This window comes from Pygoscelis adeliae, unplaced genomic scaffold (assembly GCF_000699105.1).
Source record: "Pygoscelis adeliae isolate BGI_AS28 unplaced genomic scaffold, ASM69910v1 Scaffold483, whole genome shotgun sequence".
NCBI lineage: Eukaryota > Metazoa > Chordata > Aves > Sphenisciformes > Spheniscidae > Pygoscelis > Pygoscelis adeliae.
In genome coordinates this window covers 1226825-1242043 of record NW_008824379.1, presented here as the reverse complement: position 1 = coordinate 1242043, position 15219 = coordinate 1226825, and the positions used below count along the sequence as shown (strand labels likewise).

General features: G+C 55.7%; 1 protein-coding gene across 1 annotated transcript in view; it reads left to right on the top strand.

The window, feature by feature from the left end:
• Positions 1–9048, top strand: part of KSR2 (kinase suppressor of ras 2) — a 75690-nt gene extending 66642 nt beyond the window's left edge. Inside the window, exons 14-17 of the mRNA XM_009320210.1 lie at positions 775–908; positions 5714–5845; positions 8428–8557; positions 8911–9048. Of these exons, the coding sequence (XP_009318485.1) occupies positions 775–908; positions 5714–5845; positions 8428–8557; positions 8911–9048 (534 nt within the window). The remainder of the gene's footprint in view (positions 1–774; positions 909–5713; positions 5846–8427; positions 8558–8910) is intronic.
• Positions 9049–15219: the final 6171 nt, after the last annotated feature.

Sequence of the window (15219 nt, the reverse complement as noted above, 5' to 3'; positions counted from 1 at the left end):
TTTATCGCCCTGCCCGTCCCCAGAGCTGGTTATCCCGTTGAGCTGAACGTCCGCCACATGGAGCTGTCAGCAGTCTGCTTGATTTGCCGATGCTAAACAAGCCAGGTGCAGGGGAGTTTGGATTTCCCACCCATGGCCTTTTTTTGCATCATTAGCAATAATTTTAATTAACCACCAAGTAGCTTTTCCTAGGGGAAAAGGATTAAGGCAGGACTCCTGCGAGGCGCTGGTTTCCAGGCTAATGGTGTCGGTGTGCACATAGGAAGCACTAATGGCTCAGCCAGGGTATGCGATAGCGGTGACGGAGAGCTTTGAGTTATTACCCTTCTGCTCCCAGCCCCAAAAGAGAATGAAGGCGAAAACATCATCATCATCAATTTCTCAGCAGAGGATTTCAGGAAAGCAACTGCCGGTTTGGTTTGCCGCTAATTTTTCTTGCATAACCAATTGATCAGGAAGACGAGTGGGCGCCGTCGCAGCCGAGACGCCCGCACCACGATCCCATCACCCTCCGTGAGCACCACCCGATGCCCGTCCCAAGCCAGGGACTCCCTGGACACCTGCCCTTTCTGCAGGGACATTTGGGGACATGCAGCCTTTGGCTGTGGCCCAGCCGTAGCTCGGTAGTGTGGACGTGCTGCTGCGGCACAGGGATGCTCGCAGCCGGGCTCACCACATCTTGGCAATCGTGGGGCTGCCCCTGCTCTGGCATTATCCTGTCTGTTTGTGCTGCTTTTTCAATTTTGGGCTATTTTCCTCTCTCTTCCATCCTAGGGAATGGGCTATCTGCATGCCAAGGGGATACTTCACAAAGACCTCAAGTCAAAAAATGTTTTCTACGACAACGGGAAGGTGGTGATCACAGACTTCGGCCTCTTCAGCATCTCGGGAGTTCTCCAAGCGGGCAGGTGAGACATGGCACGGTGGAAATACGGGCGTTCCTCCCCATGCCCTAGAGGTCCCCTTTGAGCTGGGAACACGGGGAGGGAGCCCAAAAACCTCCTCTGCAAGTGACTTTCTGGGTCTGCAGCCTCGGTAAGACATGAGGACAAGGTGCCTTTGAGTATCCTGGGGCTGCCCCGGGGATTTCACCATCTCACCGCCTGGGACCTTGCTTTTGAGGAGGCTTGCTTTGGGAAAAGAGCAAGATGCGTAGCTCCTGCAGAAAACCCTCTGCCCCACGAGCGGTGCTTCCTTGAAACGCAGCTCCGCGCTCAACGCTGGCGTTGGGTTTGCAGTGCAAAGCCCCAGAGGGACGGTGGGAGCAGGGCTGGGGTTTCTGCAGCGAGGTGGGTCTGGGCTCAGTGCCAAGCGGTGAAAACAAACTGCTCTGCTCCTTGGTGCAGAAGTTGCAGCTCGTTTTGATTTGATTGTGTTTCATTTATTTTTAAACCTAGCGTTTAAAGGCAGAGTTGCTTTTGATGGGTAGGAAGGAGCACGATGCTGCATGCACGATGCTCCGGCAGTTTGGTTCAGGGAGGCAGGACCTGGCCCCGGGCAGGGTCTCTTGGACCCAACCTCTTCCCACGGGATGCATCGTTTCCGTGGCCAAACCACCCTGCAGCCGTCCGGGAGATGCTCCTCAGGCTCCGTTTCACCAGGGCTGGCAAAGCTGGTTCGTTCCTTGGCCTTTCCCTAACACCGTCGTTATAATGCCCTAGCATCTGCTTCATCTCCTGCCTCTGGGCTGATGAGCGGTGCAGCCAGAGTGGCAGGGGGGGGGGGGGGGGGGGGGGCATTCCGGCTCGAGCGGTGCTCTCCCCGTGGCTGTCCCCCGGCCGCTCCGGTGACCTTTCGGGTGCTGCAGACATCTGGCCACGGTGTCTGCGCCGAGCCAGGGCATGGAGTAAGACACAGAGAAACTGAGAGCCAAGCTTGGGACATTTACAGCATTGTGACATTTTTTGGTCTCTTTGGGTTTGGAATCAAGCCCATTTGGTAAATGTTCCTTATTAAATTTTTTTTTTTCCAGTTCTTTGGGAGGTTTTCCAGCTGTAGGCACGGCAGGCAGAGTTTCAGCAGCCGTGGAAAGGAAGAAAAACAAAGCTGGGGGGAAAAGGAAACAGAAGAGGGGAAAAAAGAACAAAGATTATTTTTTCCTTTTTTGTTAAAACTTAAAAAAAAAGAGCATTGCTGACTTTTCCCAGTGGGAGAGCGCTTTTTCACTAAACCCTTTGTGTCAGAAGCAGCACAGGCCAAGCGCGGCGTTATCGGCGCCGGCAGCTCGGGCAGGTCTCCTCCGGCAGCACAACACCCACCTTCTGGTCCTTTCAGTCTCTATCACCCCACGTGATGGGGTTTGTCGCCGGAGAGGTGGTCGTGGCCGATCATCGCTTTATGGCGAAGGTGCTCAGGAGATAAAATGCACCTTAGAAATTATATATTTTTTTTCTTGCTCCCGTGTGATGAGGTCAAAGGACTAGAGGAAAAGGTGATGGCCGCCTCTCTCCACCCCACGCCTCTTGTGGCGAGCCGGACAGCCAGCCTTTCCATTCCGCTTGTATAAATATCATCTGGTTTTAGCACAAACTTAGCCAAAAGCTTAGGAAGCCCAAGAAATCCAGCAGTGCTGCTGCTCTCCCCACAGCGGAGAAGTGGGCTTCGGCTCTGGTTTAGCAGCTGGGCAGGGGGGTTGGGACTTAGGTCCTGCCAGGATGAGGTCGCAGCTCATTCCAGCAGTGGTAAAAGGATTTGGGCAAAAATGGCCAAATTTTGCCAGGGACCTTTGCTATGAAGGTCAGAGAAGCTCTGGAGATAAAATGAGTGATGAGACGCTGGGGAAATGGGGTATCCGATGGGGTGGGCCAATGGGTGGCTATCTCTGCTCAAGATTGGGGTGTCACTTGGAGGGTAAAGTCCAGGAGATTACTCCTGGACTCCAGGAGAGGAAGGATGGTCAGAAATGCAAGGCTGAACAGAAATGAGCAGTGTTTAGCTAGAAAAATGGAGAAAAAGGGGAAATTTCTGCCCTGAGAAGCTTTCAGTGTGGCTGCCCTGGACTGGTGGCACACGTCTTCTGCCAGCGGAGAGCTGAGAGGAGGCTTCGGGGATCCGCACTCATCGGTCACCATGAATTTTGAAGCAGCAAGTGTCTGCAGGTCTGATTTCCCTTTTCAGGGTGGGTTTTTGGTTGGTTCTGGTTTCTTTCAGATGAAGAAGAACAATAAAGCCCCATTTTGGGTCCTTGGAGGCTTGCACGGACAAGCATGTAGGGAGAAGGGAGCAAATTTTAGCAGGTCAAGTTAAGGACAGTGATGTTGCTTCAGATGTGAATGAGAACTACAAACTGGCCTGTTTTCGCTAGGGTCAAAAAAAGACATGGCTTAAAAATCCTCCTCGTCCTCCTAGAGCAGGCTCACCTTCAGTTCATGAAAGCGTCTGGCACAAGGAGTTTGCAGTGTCCATCCCTGCCATGACACGCTTGCGCTGCTGAGAAACGAGACGGCTATCGCAACTAACTTTCTGCAGAGGCTTCGTAATCCGCTGTCTTATCCTGGCAAAATCAGATTTATTTCTCCTCTATTTAAACGTTGTTGGGCTTGGTAGGGCTGCTCTGTAATTAGGAGGAGCGCAAGGTGGGTCTTGAGTAGTCTGAAGAGCTCTTCTGCTCTTGCTTTTGCCTTGGGGCTGGCTTGTCCTTCGGTGTGTTTAGAAGACGCTCGGCTGGTTGTGCTGCTTTCTGCTAGTGGAAGTGGCCAGGTTGGTTATGAAGTCAGGCAAACTTTTGTCATGAGACCTCAAATTGCTGTAATTGAACCATGTTTGGGATTTCATTAAAGCTCAGCCCTCATTGCTGGCAGCTCGTAAACCCATAGCTGCGTGCTCGGGTGTACGTGAGCTTTGCAGAGGGATGAGGCTGGGCTCACACAGGAGCTGCGCAGCCAAATCCGGTCCCCGGAGCATCCCGAGGCAAGCCTGAATGCCGCTTCTGGGATATCACAGCACTGGGCGACTTGAGTGAGCAAAATTAAAAGCTCCAGATGCAATCCTGGTCTTGCTGAGGGCGGTGGAGCAGATCTGAGTGCTGCCCGCTGTGTCCTGCTCCCCACTGCCTGCCTGGAGACAGAGACCGTAGACACAGGGAAGGACGAGTGAGCTTCTCTGCGTCTTTTCTAATTGCCCCGGTGCTTAACGCCGGCTCGTAATTAAGAGTCGCGCAGGGCTGGAGGACGGCTGTGGGATCCGGCTGGGGAGCTGAAAGCCTTCCCCCTGCGCCAAAGTGCTCTCACCTGCAGCTCCCAGGGCCGAAGGGTCCGTGCCTCACCGCACCCACTGATTGCGGCAGTGGCTCCGACGCAGCAGGGTGAAGAGGAGCTGTTGAGACCCCGGAGGGGGTACGGAGGCTTAATCAGCGATTCCCTGGACCAGCAGCGTCCTTCCCTAGGGGTGGGGTTCCTCCTCCGGTTGCTGCCAGATGTGGGGGTGATGGCTGGGGACGACTTTGCGGCCGGGAGGATCTGGACTGTGTCACCTTGGGATTGTGCGTGTTGTGTGCACGCAGCCGGCGGGGGGGAAAGCCAGCCAAGGAGCAGTGGGAGCTTGTCATCCTGCCTCGGGGGTGGATGGAGATGCCTGTGCCTGGATGGTGTCCCCTGGGACCTGGGCTCTGGGATTTTGGCCCCAGCAACCCCACAGCCATCCCTTACCCCTGCACATCAGCATCCTCAGGAGGGCATCCAAGCACAAACAGGGAGACATTCCTTGATACGAGATGGTGGGCTCCTCCTTCTCTAGCCCAACGTCAAGTGGGACAGTTTTTGTTACCTCCTGCAAAACTATGCTGCCGAATTTGGGCTCAGACACACGATCAAGCTACTTAATGTGTTACCACCACTGGTGGTCCCTGCCCATTTCCCTGCCCGGGGACCCTTTTTATGCCAGCGGTGCATCCTAGGTGCCTGCTGGAGGATGTAAAGGATGAAGAAGCAACCAACGTCATCCTCAGCTGTTGGCCAAAGGAGCCTAATGTATTTGTACCGAGCCGAGCAGGGGGACCTTGAGGAGGTAGAGGAAAAGGCGCTGGGGTTAGCTGAGGGGCTGGTGAGGGGGATTAAAGATGAAATGGAATCCCTGGGTGGTAGTCTGGGATTTAATAGCAATGTCACAGCGAGGATCGGCCACTACGTATCGTGGGGCAGATGATTATAACGAAGCCAGGCTGCTCCCATGGGTGACGGCATGGGAGGCTTGGTCACGAAGGTGGGCTAGAGGGGCTGTTTGGGGCCAAACACCTGAAAATACTGATTTCCAGGACATTATTATAGGGTGGGTTTGGTCGGAAGAGACCCTTAGAGGTCTCCAGTCCAACCTCCTGCTCAACCCACAGCGGGGCTAGCTCAGGTGTCAACGCTGGTGGGATTTACCCCAGGTAACGCTTTGCCCCTGCTCTTTTAAGGTGTTTTGGCGCAATGGTCGCAGCGAGGGCCCCGGCAGACCCTGCATCCCCATCATTAGCCCAGCAGAGCCAAAGGTCCCCCTCACCGCCATCCTGTACCCAAATTGTGCCCTGCCGCCTGGCAGGGACAGGCACGAAGCCGCTGTGCCGGCATTTCTCAGAGCAGGGTTAAAATCTGACTTTGCAAGGATGCCTTAGGGAAAACCACGGTTAAATGCCCCGGGGAGGGGGTGGGAGGGCTGGGGGGCTGCTCGCCGGTGGCATGGTGGTGATGTCCCCCGCTGTGGTACCCACGGCTTCGGCTCCATGTTTCGGCAGGCGGGAGAACAAGCTGCGGATCCAGAACGGCTGGTTGTGCCACCTCGCCCCCGAGATCATCCGCCAGCTCTCGCCGGATACCGAGGAGGACAAGCTGCCCTTCTCCAAGCACTCGGATGTCTTTGCACTGGGGTGAGTCCCCGCAGAGTGGGCAGGCTGCAGAGAACTGGCGCGGTTGTGTCGGGTGTGAGCTGCCCTGAGCAGCCGGGAGGGGACGGGGACACTGTGTCCCTGCCACAACGCCGAGGGGACGCTGCCTGTGGGAATCCCCATCGCTGGGCTCGGAGCACCTTCCCGCTTTGAGAAATTTTGAGTTAAACCCCCCTAAATCCTCCTGTTTTGGCTACGGACCAGGGTGGCTCCAGGCAATGGGATCCAGAGCACCCTAGGGATGCCAGCCTGGCGTAATCTCTCCCCTGCATCCTCCTGGGGCAGGTACCGACGAGAAGGTGCTCTGGATGTCGGCTGGGGATGCAAAGGGTTGGGGACACAGGTCTGAGAGCCCCTGGACACCCCAATTCTCCCCCCCAGCCAGCTGCAGATGGGCTGGCGGGGGGGGCTGCCGCTGCGAACCTGGGGTTCCGGGGGGGGAGATGCCAAAAGGCCAAGAAGAGGAGAATTGATGAGTCTCCTTCAGCGAACCGGCTCACCGCTCCTGCCATTTATCTGAAAGCAAGCCTCCCTTATGGCAGCAGTCCAATCACGCCCCGATAAAACCTTTCTCGAGGCGGACGTAGGGCTGGGGGTTTTACGCAGTGGATTAATTTTCTTGTGGATACCTTAAAGGCTGCGGGGATTAGCGCGCATGGGACTGTTATCGGAGGTGATATTTTCATCAAAACCACAGTAATTACAGCTGAAAGGGTCTGGCTTTTTTTTCCCTCCCCAAGGTATAACGTTAGCACAAAAATAAAGAAGTAATTAAGGGATCATATCGAACTAAGTGAGAGTTGGCTACTTAGACTTAGTTCTTACTCTTTTTATTGAGTGTGAGCTTTGCCCTTATGTAAAGCATAAGTTTCCTTAAAAGATTAAAAGGTTTTCCCGCATTTTTCCTCTTTCTTGTTTCTGCTGCCCTCCCCTGAGCCCGGGAGGCTCACGGATGATCCGGAGGGTTATTGCCATCGCCACTTCCCCATAGGGATTTGAGGATCCGTGACAGCAAGAGGAAAAGGTCTTTTAAAGACTCCAGAAGATGGCAGAAATGTTAAACTAGAGTGTGTGTGAGGGTGGTGCGGAGCAGGGGGCTGAGGCTGGTGGTGTGTGCTCGCCGAAGCCTGGGAGATCGTGGCAGTAATTAATATTAGAGGTATGGTCTTCTCGTGCAAAGGGAGATGGAGCAGCAGGCCGCTCTCCGTAGCACCATCCATACCCCAGGAAACGCAGCCCAAATATTTTGGATGCATCTGAAAGTGGGAAGGTGAAAAATTAAGTCCCAAACTCCCAACTAGAAACTTGAGTTTAACTGCATTGGATGCATTGAAGCACCTTCAAAGTCCCCGCTCCTGCCTGAGCACCTCGTCCTGTGCCACCAGGACCTGCCCCTCTCCAGCCCCCTGATCCCTCCACGCCTGCAGCACCAACGGGCATCTCACGTTATTCAAATTTTTGGAGATTTACAGCCAAACTGTGCGTATTTTTTTCCAAAACCAGGAGAGCTGATTTCCAAAACCGGGGAGCCCCCCTATCCAAGAGTGATCCTTCATTTATCAGACCCCCTCCACCGGATTTTTCCACCCTAATGCCAATTCAACCTTGTTTCTTGCTGCTTTAACCAGCCGTGACAGCATCCCTTGAACGGAAAAGCAGCTCCAGGGAATTTGCCTTGGAAGTTGGGGCCAGTGCTGTGGGAGTCAGGGCTCATCCAGTCGCCGGGTGCCAGAAAATGAGGTTGCAAAACTCCCAGGCGGTAGCGGGGGCGGAAGACTGCGGGGGCGGCTGCCGGTTTAGCCAGAGATGCCCTTGTTTTGGGATATTCCCTTGGATTTGGGAGTCTTCACGGAAAGGAGGGCTTGGCTTAGCGATAAGAGCCGTGCAGCGGCAGATGGCTGCGGGTTCACGTGTGCCATCACCTGGTGAGGGCGCCGGGGATGGTTCATGCCATGGCTTGGACGGCTTTTTGTGGCTCGGAGTGCTTTTTGCAGAAGAAAAAGGGAAACGTCGGAGCAAAAGCGAATGCTTGGGCTCATCCTTCCCCGGCCCTCGCTGCCCCATGCAGCTGGAGCGGGCGGCAGGGTTAGAAACACCGGCCTGGCAGCTGGAGTACGTATTTACCCCCTGCATCGTCTATTAAGCTGCTCCGCGGGCAGCAGGGCGAAGTGCCATTGCAGCCCGGCGGGAGATTCCCACTTGATGTAACAGGCTGGCTGGGGGCTCTGCCCGTGCCTCTGTCCATGCCTCTGCCCGTGCTTCCCATCAACCTCCATCCTCCTGCCCACGGGCCAGGTTCTTCCCTGGTGTAAACTGAGAGCTGCAGCAGGCTGGTGGCTTGCTCTCGGTCGAGTCGACAGCCTCAGTTTCCCCATCTGGAGAATGGGAGAGGTGACATCTCTGTAATGAGGGCTGAGCACCTCTGCTTCGTCGTATCTAGGACGAAGCACCTCCTGGATGTGGAAGATTTTGGAGCAGGGAGAGATGGTGGATGTGGGTGCAATGGCCAGATGTCTCCTCTCAGGATGCCTCCCCATCCCCTGACCCCCACTGTCTCCCAACAGCACGATCTGGTACGAGTTGCACGCACGGGAATGGCCCTTCAAGACGCAGCCAGCGGAGGCAATAATCTGGCAGGTGGGAAGAGGGATGAAGCCAAACCTCAGCCAGATCGGGATGGGCAAGGAGATCTCGGTAGGTGGTGTGGGACAGGCGCTGGAGCCCTGTGAGTGTGTGTGTGCGCGTGGAGGGGGAACGTGCCCCACTGGTGCACACCCTGGGTGGAGGGTTCCCTTTGAAAAACACTCTGTGCTGCCCAGGATCTGCCAGCAAAAAAGCAAGGGGTCCATCCCTGCCCAGCCAGCGAGGCTCAGTCCTGCTGCCGTGGCACAAGTATCAGCTCAGCTTGCACATCCCCTCCAGCCCAGCCCTTCACAAGGATGCGGTGATGGAGACAGGGTCCTCGCAGGGTGGACATTGGGCATGGGGGTCGTGGTGGGAGAGGGACTGGCTCGGTTTGCTCATGCGCTCGCCCTGTGTGGCAGCAGGACATCCTCCTCTTCTGCTGGGCCTACGAGCAAGAGGAGAGACCCACCTTCACCAAGCTCATGGACATGCTGGAGAAACTGCCAAAGCGCAACCGTCGCCTTTCCCACCCTGGACACTTCTGGAAGTCGGCGGAGTAAGTCTCTGCCCCCGCCCGTCCTTCCCCGTGCTGGCAGGCAGCTCTGCCTGCGCTCCTCAAGACCCCACTGTCACAGCTGGATGGCTGGTGTTGGCGGTGGGGGAGCACGGGGACAGGCTGTGGGTATAGTGATGCCACGCGGGGGGCAAGAATGGGTAGGAAGGGTGGCGACAGGGTGCTGTGCCCGTGCCAGCTGTCGCTGTGGTGCTGGCTGTCCTCGTTGGGGTGAAAAAGCCGGTGAAAGTAGTTGCGGATGATAAAGAGGAGCCTGGCAATGCGCTCCCCCAATGCCGGGAGGAAGAAGCAGGGTAGGTCCAGGGGCAGGCTGGAGCCAGGACCTTGGGGACATCTCCTTCGGGGACATCTGCTTTGAAGGCATCAGCCAGGGCTCCAGTGCCTGCCTGTGCACAGTGCTCAGAGCAGCTTCCCCTCCTGGGAAAGTTTTTTTTCCTTCTTTTGCCCAGATTTAACCAATGGGGGGGATGCCTTGCCCAGGGTCCCTCCCCAGACCTGCAGCCTGCCTCAGCCGTCGCAGCTTCCAGCGGTGGGAGAAGAACATGGTCTCTTCTTCGCCTGCAGGCAGCTCCTGGCCAAGTCCTGCTCCGTTTCATTGCTTTAGCTTAGTCACATCTCTCTGCTTCAGCAAACGCAGCGTAAATGGGTCCCCAGTCAGGGTTTCAGGATCTGGCCTGTTGGTAACAGCAGGAAAAAGGCAGAAGAATCACTAAGAAACTAATTTTCTTCCCTGGAATTCATCATACTATGACAAATAGGACCAAAAACCTAACCCATGCGGAGGTTGCATGCACATGGGGGGATTTTTCCTTCTCCTGGCATGCATCCCCAGCCCGCGGAGGCTGGAAACCAGGATGGGGGGGAGGGAAAGGTGAGCTAAGGGAGAGAAGCGAGGGCACTTTGGACTGCTTCAAGCATCCCTCTTGGACCCCTCCAAGGGTTAGAGATGCTGATTTCTCCTCCTGCACCAAACCTCCTCGCTTCCTTATCTGTGCGGCAAGCACGGGCAGCCCCAAGGTTATGGGCACAGTGAAAGCTGCTGGAGTGTCCCCTGTGCCACCTCCCGTCCCCATGTGCTCGGGGCTGACGAGGGGCTCCTGGGAAGAGCACAAAGCCAGCGGTCAGATGGCCCCCAAATCACCCGGAACGTAAGCCGTTAATCAGGAGGGAAGTTAATTACCAATCTGTGCTCCGAGCAGGCACCAGGGTGGCTCCGGCAGCCGGGCAAGGAAAACTGAAGGTTGATGAACCCCAAAGCAGCAGGCTGTGTAATTGCTCGGTTGGGTTTGGGAAGGTTTTTGCAATCACCGAGCCACGCTCTGCCTGCCACTGGCTTTGGCTGCCCGGCAGCTTCCCCTTAATTACCGGCCCCCTCTTTTGCTAAGCGTGAGGCGGAGGAGGATGCTTCAGCTCGGCACTCGCTTTCCATCCGAGCTGCCTCCTTCCTTAGGGACTCGGCTCTGGCCTCTGTTCCTGTGTTAGGCCCCGGCTTCCCCGCGGGGTTCCTGCTTGCCCAGGAGCCCCGGCTGCGCGCAGGGATGAGCTGGCTGCGGCACCCGGGGGCTCTGCCATCCCTGCATGAAGGGGGCAGGGGGCAAAAACCCCTCGGAGGTCCTGCTGCTGGGAGAGCTTGCATGTATATGTGGATGGGGCGAGGTGTGTGGTACCCAGCAAGCCCTTTCCTCTCTAGATGATACTAAATCTGAGAGCTGCCTGCACCAGGAAAACCCAAACCAGGCTGGTGGGGCAGTGCAGAAGTGCACGGCTTCCCACGGTGCTGCTGCATTTCAGGGGCAGCTCCGTGGCAAACCCATTTGGGGAGGCTTTTTGCAATGAGCTGCCCTGCAAAAACCCACGGTGCCGTGGGACGAAGCGCCCAGTGCTGACTCTGCCGTGTTGTGTCCCTTCCAGGCTGTGACGGGAGGAGTTAAGGGACGGTGCCTTCCTCCTCCTGCGGTTCTCCTCTTCCTCTCCGCTTCCCAACCCGGCGCTACAGAGGAGCAGCAGGCGCCGCGGGCCGACAGCGGGACAGGAATGAGCCTCTTCCCCTGCAGCGTTTCACCCGGTGAAACCTCTCTGCAAGGGCTGGAGGAGCCGAGCCGGTGGCCAAGCCCCGGGGACGCCCGGCTGTGGTGGGATGGGGACGGCGGGCGGCTCTCTGTGCACATGGGGTCGGGCCTTGGGCCGGTTCCCCACCGAGCAGGGGCAACCCATGAGGCAGACGGCATCAATTTAATCCCAGAGCTCCTCTGATCCCAATCAGCATGGTCAGTGCTCATGATGCTCTGTTGGGGAGGGGTTGCTTCTTGATTCTCGGTGGGTTTATTTAATTTCCTTTTTTTTTTTTTTTTTAAATGAAAAAAAAGGGGGAAATGTTGCTGATTCATGAGTTTAGTGCTGGAGCCTGCTGGGGCCAGGGAGTGCCGCTGCTATTAGCTGCCCCCCACGGGGAAATGCATCTGCAGAGCTGGAGCTGGAGGAGTCCTGCTCCCCCGCGCCTTGGCAGCCCCTTCGTGGGCAGTGGTGACCTTTCACAAGTGGCTTCTCTACCTCCCGGCCATGCCCACTTACGCTCCCTCCCCAGGTCTCCCTCTCGGCAGGGTGCATCTCCACACTCCTGTTAATTTAGCCGTTTGCCCCGGTGCGTATCTAATCAGCGAGCCTTTCCCTCTCGCCCTCCCCGGCGCTGCTTTGCTCTTGGCTTCGACCCTCGCTCCCGAAGGCGCCGCCAAAGCCCCGGGTTTGGGGATGCTCTGGGGCCAGGCAGAGCTGAGCGGCTGGGGTTGGGGTCCTTCCCCTCTCCCGTTGCCTTCCCCGGGCTCATTGCCGGAGCCGGGGATGCAGACAGGCTCTGGTTGTACAGAGCATCCCCCTTCTCAGCCCCACACACGGGAGCTGCGGGCGTCTCAGCTGAACGAGCAGCCATGACCAGGACCGTTTTCCCCTGCATATTCATCTTCCATCAGCCAAATCCTGGACCTCCCCGAAGAGATGCTCTTTGGGCAGTTGTTGCCATCTGAATACCGTGTGCCGGTATTTCCCTCTCCCCATCAGCTCGGATAGGCCCTCGAGCCCATTAGATGAGCTGTCAAGCGACAGATGATAGCAAATTGCGTTTTCAGGCCCTTATTGAGCGTAATTGCTTGACAGGAACCATCCTGAATAATTCAATCGTAGTCTAAGTTAGCTTTAATTTGGAGACATGACGAGGCTCTGCAAACTAACCAGCTCTGGTTTGTTTGCTGCTCCTCTAACTCCCCCTTGCCGGTGTTTGAACCGCTTTAGCATAAGTAAATGAAGATTAGAAACCTAATTGCGGCTAGGAAGAGATGTGACTTTAATTGTGGGGGCGTGTAAGGAGGTGCTTTTATTTCTTAAAGTTTGCACATGTATAAAGTCTGAGGTGGGCGGGAGCAGGGAGGGTGAATCCGGCCTCCAAGTGTGCTGGCAGAAGGTTGGTCTGGGTGAGTCTCCTGGTGATGCTTTTGGGGCATTTGCTGTGCCACGCGGTCGCACCTCGCTCTAAGATGTTTTGCACAAAGTGGGGATGAGGCAGGATCACCCGCATCTGCCTTCGATGCTGAGGCCAAGTGGGATGAGTGAGCAAGGGCAGGATGAGCCCTTGTTTGTGCTCATTGCCCCCTCCACCGGGAAGCACGGGCAGTTTGTGGTCCTCTGGGCACGATGCTGCAGAGCTCAGCATAGGCGGCTGAGCACCACCTCGTCCCAAAGGATGCTCCATGGCTGCTCACCCTCTGCCTCCTCCGCATCCCACCTCTTCCTCGCTAACACGCACCGGCTTCTTCAGCCCACCCCGGGCCACAGCAGCGATGTCCTCTGCCGCCCGTCCTCCCCATCCCAACCCTTCCCCGCTGCCTCATGTCCTCTCCATCCTCTGCGCGTGTGCGCATATGTGCCATAAACGTTGCACTAATCCTCAGAGTCTCTCTGAGTTTTCACCAATGCCTTCACCTGCGGTGGCCCCGGGGCCTGTGGGAGGGAGCGAACCCCCACCGCTGGAGGTCTCTGCTGCCAGGAGGGGCGCGGGGAGGTCTCACCACGAAATCACCGGTCCCCAAACCACGTTCAGATGGAGCGATCGCTGTAGAAAGATGGTGTCCTTCTCACTTGGTGGTTTTAGTTTCTAAGTAGGCGTGAGCTTCCTAGGTGTGCAGTAGCCAGTGGAGCGCGTTGGAAAGATGAAGGAGGTGATGCCACGGGTGATGCTCAGCACCAGGGGTGGCAAAAGCGCTGTAGCCTGATAGATGTTGTGCAGATTTTTGGTGGAAGGTACAATGTCCGTCTTGAAGGACTTACTGTGGGTTTGCTCTCTGTGCCCCAAGCCCTCTACTTGCCTGGAAAGTCTCACCTTGACATATTCCCCTGTGGGGTCTCACCAGCCCCTGGTAGATGCCTGCTCTATTTTATCAGCTGAGACTCAAGGAAACAAGTGAGCCGATGAGCATGTTGGTCTGGTCCTCGTGGGAGCACGGGGCTCTCTGCAGTGGCCTTGGCCAAGCGTTTCTCCCCTGGATTTTGGGCATCCAAAAGGAGCTAAGTGCTCCTATAGCCAACAGATCTCACCAAATCTTCCCTCCTCTCCCTTCTCTTTCTCCTCCGCTTCCCTCACCGTAACGTCTCAGCTGGGCCACGAGCAGAGCCCTTGCACAATAGTATCGATGGAAAAATAGCTGCCCTGTATTTATCATAAATGAGCTCAGAAGAGCAGCTCCTTCCCTTCCATTCAGCGCAGCAACGGTTGTTTATGCAGCCGTGTTATTTGCATCATGCCTTCTTATTTTTGAAAGTCTTAATTATTAAAAAAAAACCCAACCAACAAATCTTACTCTTTTTTGTTGTTGTTGTTCTTTGTTTTTTTGACTCCGGCTTTGTGCGGGTTTTTTTTCCCCCCAGTTTAAAAATATCCAGCCCTTCAGCAGGGAGAGAATGTAGGAGAAGCTCTCCACAATGCCCTCTAATAGGAGATCCGAAGGAGCGAGAAGGTCCATCCGGTGACTCAGTTTAGCTGCGTGAGCTAGAGGAGAGACAGGGGTTATTTCCAGATGCGCCGGGCGGGAGCGGAGCCTGTTTTAGCACGGTGGTGTTTTGAGCAGCAGCTCGAGATGTAGGGAACCAGCCCCAGCCCCAGGGTGCGTCCCCGGGCTCTTGCAGCGGAGCAGCCCCAGCAATGCTCTCCTGGCCCGGTCCTCCAGCTCTCAGCTGCTTCATCCTTTTGGTCACCCTCCGAGGCTCTTCCCTGAGCTTCCCGGTCCCTGACCTTGCTGCTGTCTGAGTTTTTTTCCAGTGTTTCAACGCTCATGAGGAACAGAGCGTTTGGGGCTGGGTGGTGAAGCCACTGCCAGCGATGGAAGCGGTGGCGCTGCACGGCCCCAAAGCGCTATGTCCTCCTTCGGCTGCTAAATTATATCCCCCGGTCCTGCTGCTTCTTCTATCTACCTTTCCCCCCAGATTACCCAAATCCTTGCTGAGCCGTGACTGGGCGGTTCCTGGGGATGATAAGCTCAGAGTCCAGCCCTGATGACTTTTATCCGGTACTTGACCATGGCAGGAGCCGAGATGATTAAGATTTAAGACAGGCGGTAGGCAGAAACGAAGGTCTTGGAGGTGGGGGAGCTGCTCAACCTTTGCTAGATGCTATGGAGGAGTTGGTGCCTATGGCTTGGTCTCTTTGGCCATGCTGAGGAGAAGGGGTCTGTGTCGGTGGTGCCATGAGATGCTGTCTGCCCCCCCCCGAGTGCCGTGGGGAGCCCCGGGTCGAGCCCGCCGGCGGCCAGCGCTCTGCTGGGCAGCTTCGCTTTCCTTCCTCCTTTCTTCGCCATTTATTTATTTTAATTTATTTCAAATTTTTTTTTCTTTTTTTTTTTCCAAATAGTGATTCTTCGGGAAGCTTGGTCAGCTGCAAAAGCCTTCTTTAATTTCCGGTCCCTGTAAAGTACGCTGTTACATTTTCTTGTACATAAGGTATATATAAATATATATACATATCTCTATATGTATGTATATAGATATATACATATATAACGAGCTCTAAATCCTGTACAGTTTCAAACTGAACTCGGTGGCCTGCTTTGTTTTCTCCGTGTTAGTTCTGACCGTCGCAGAATGAGCTGACTTTCATTTCCCTTTTCCTCTTTCC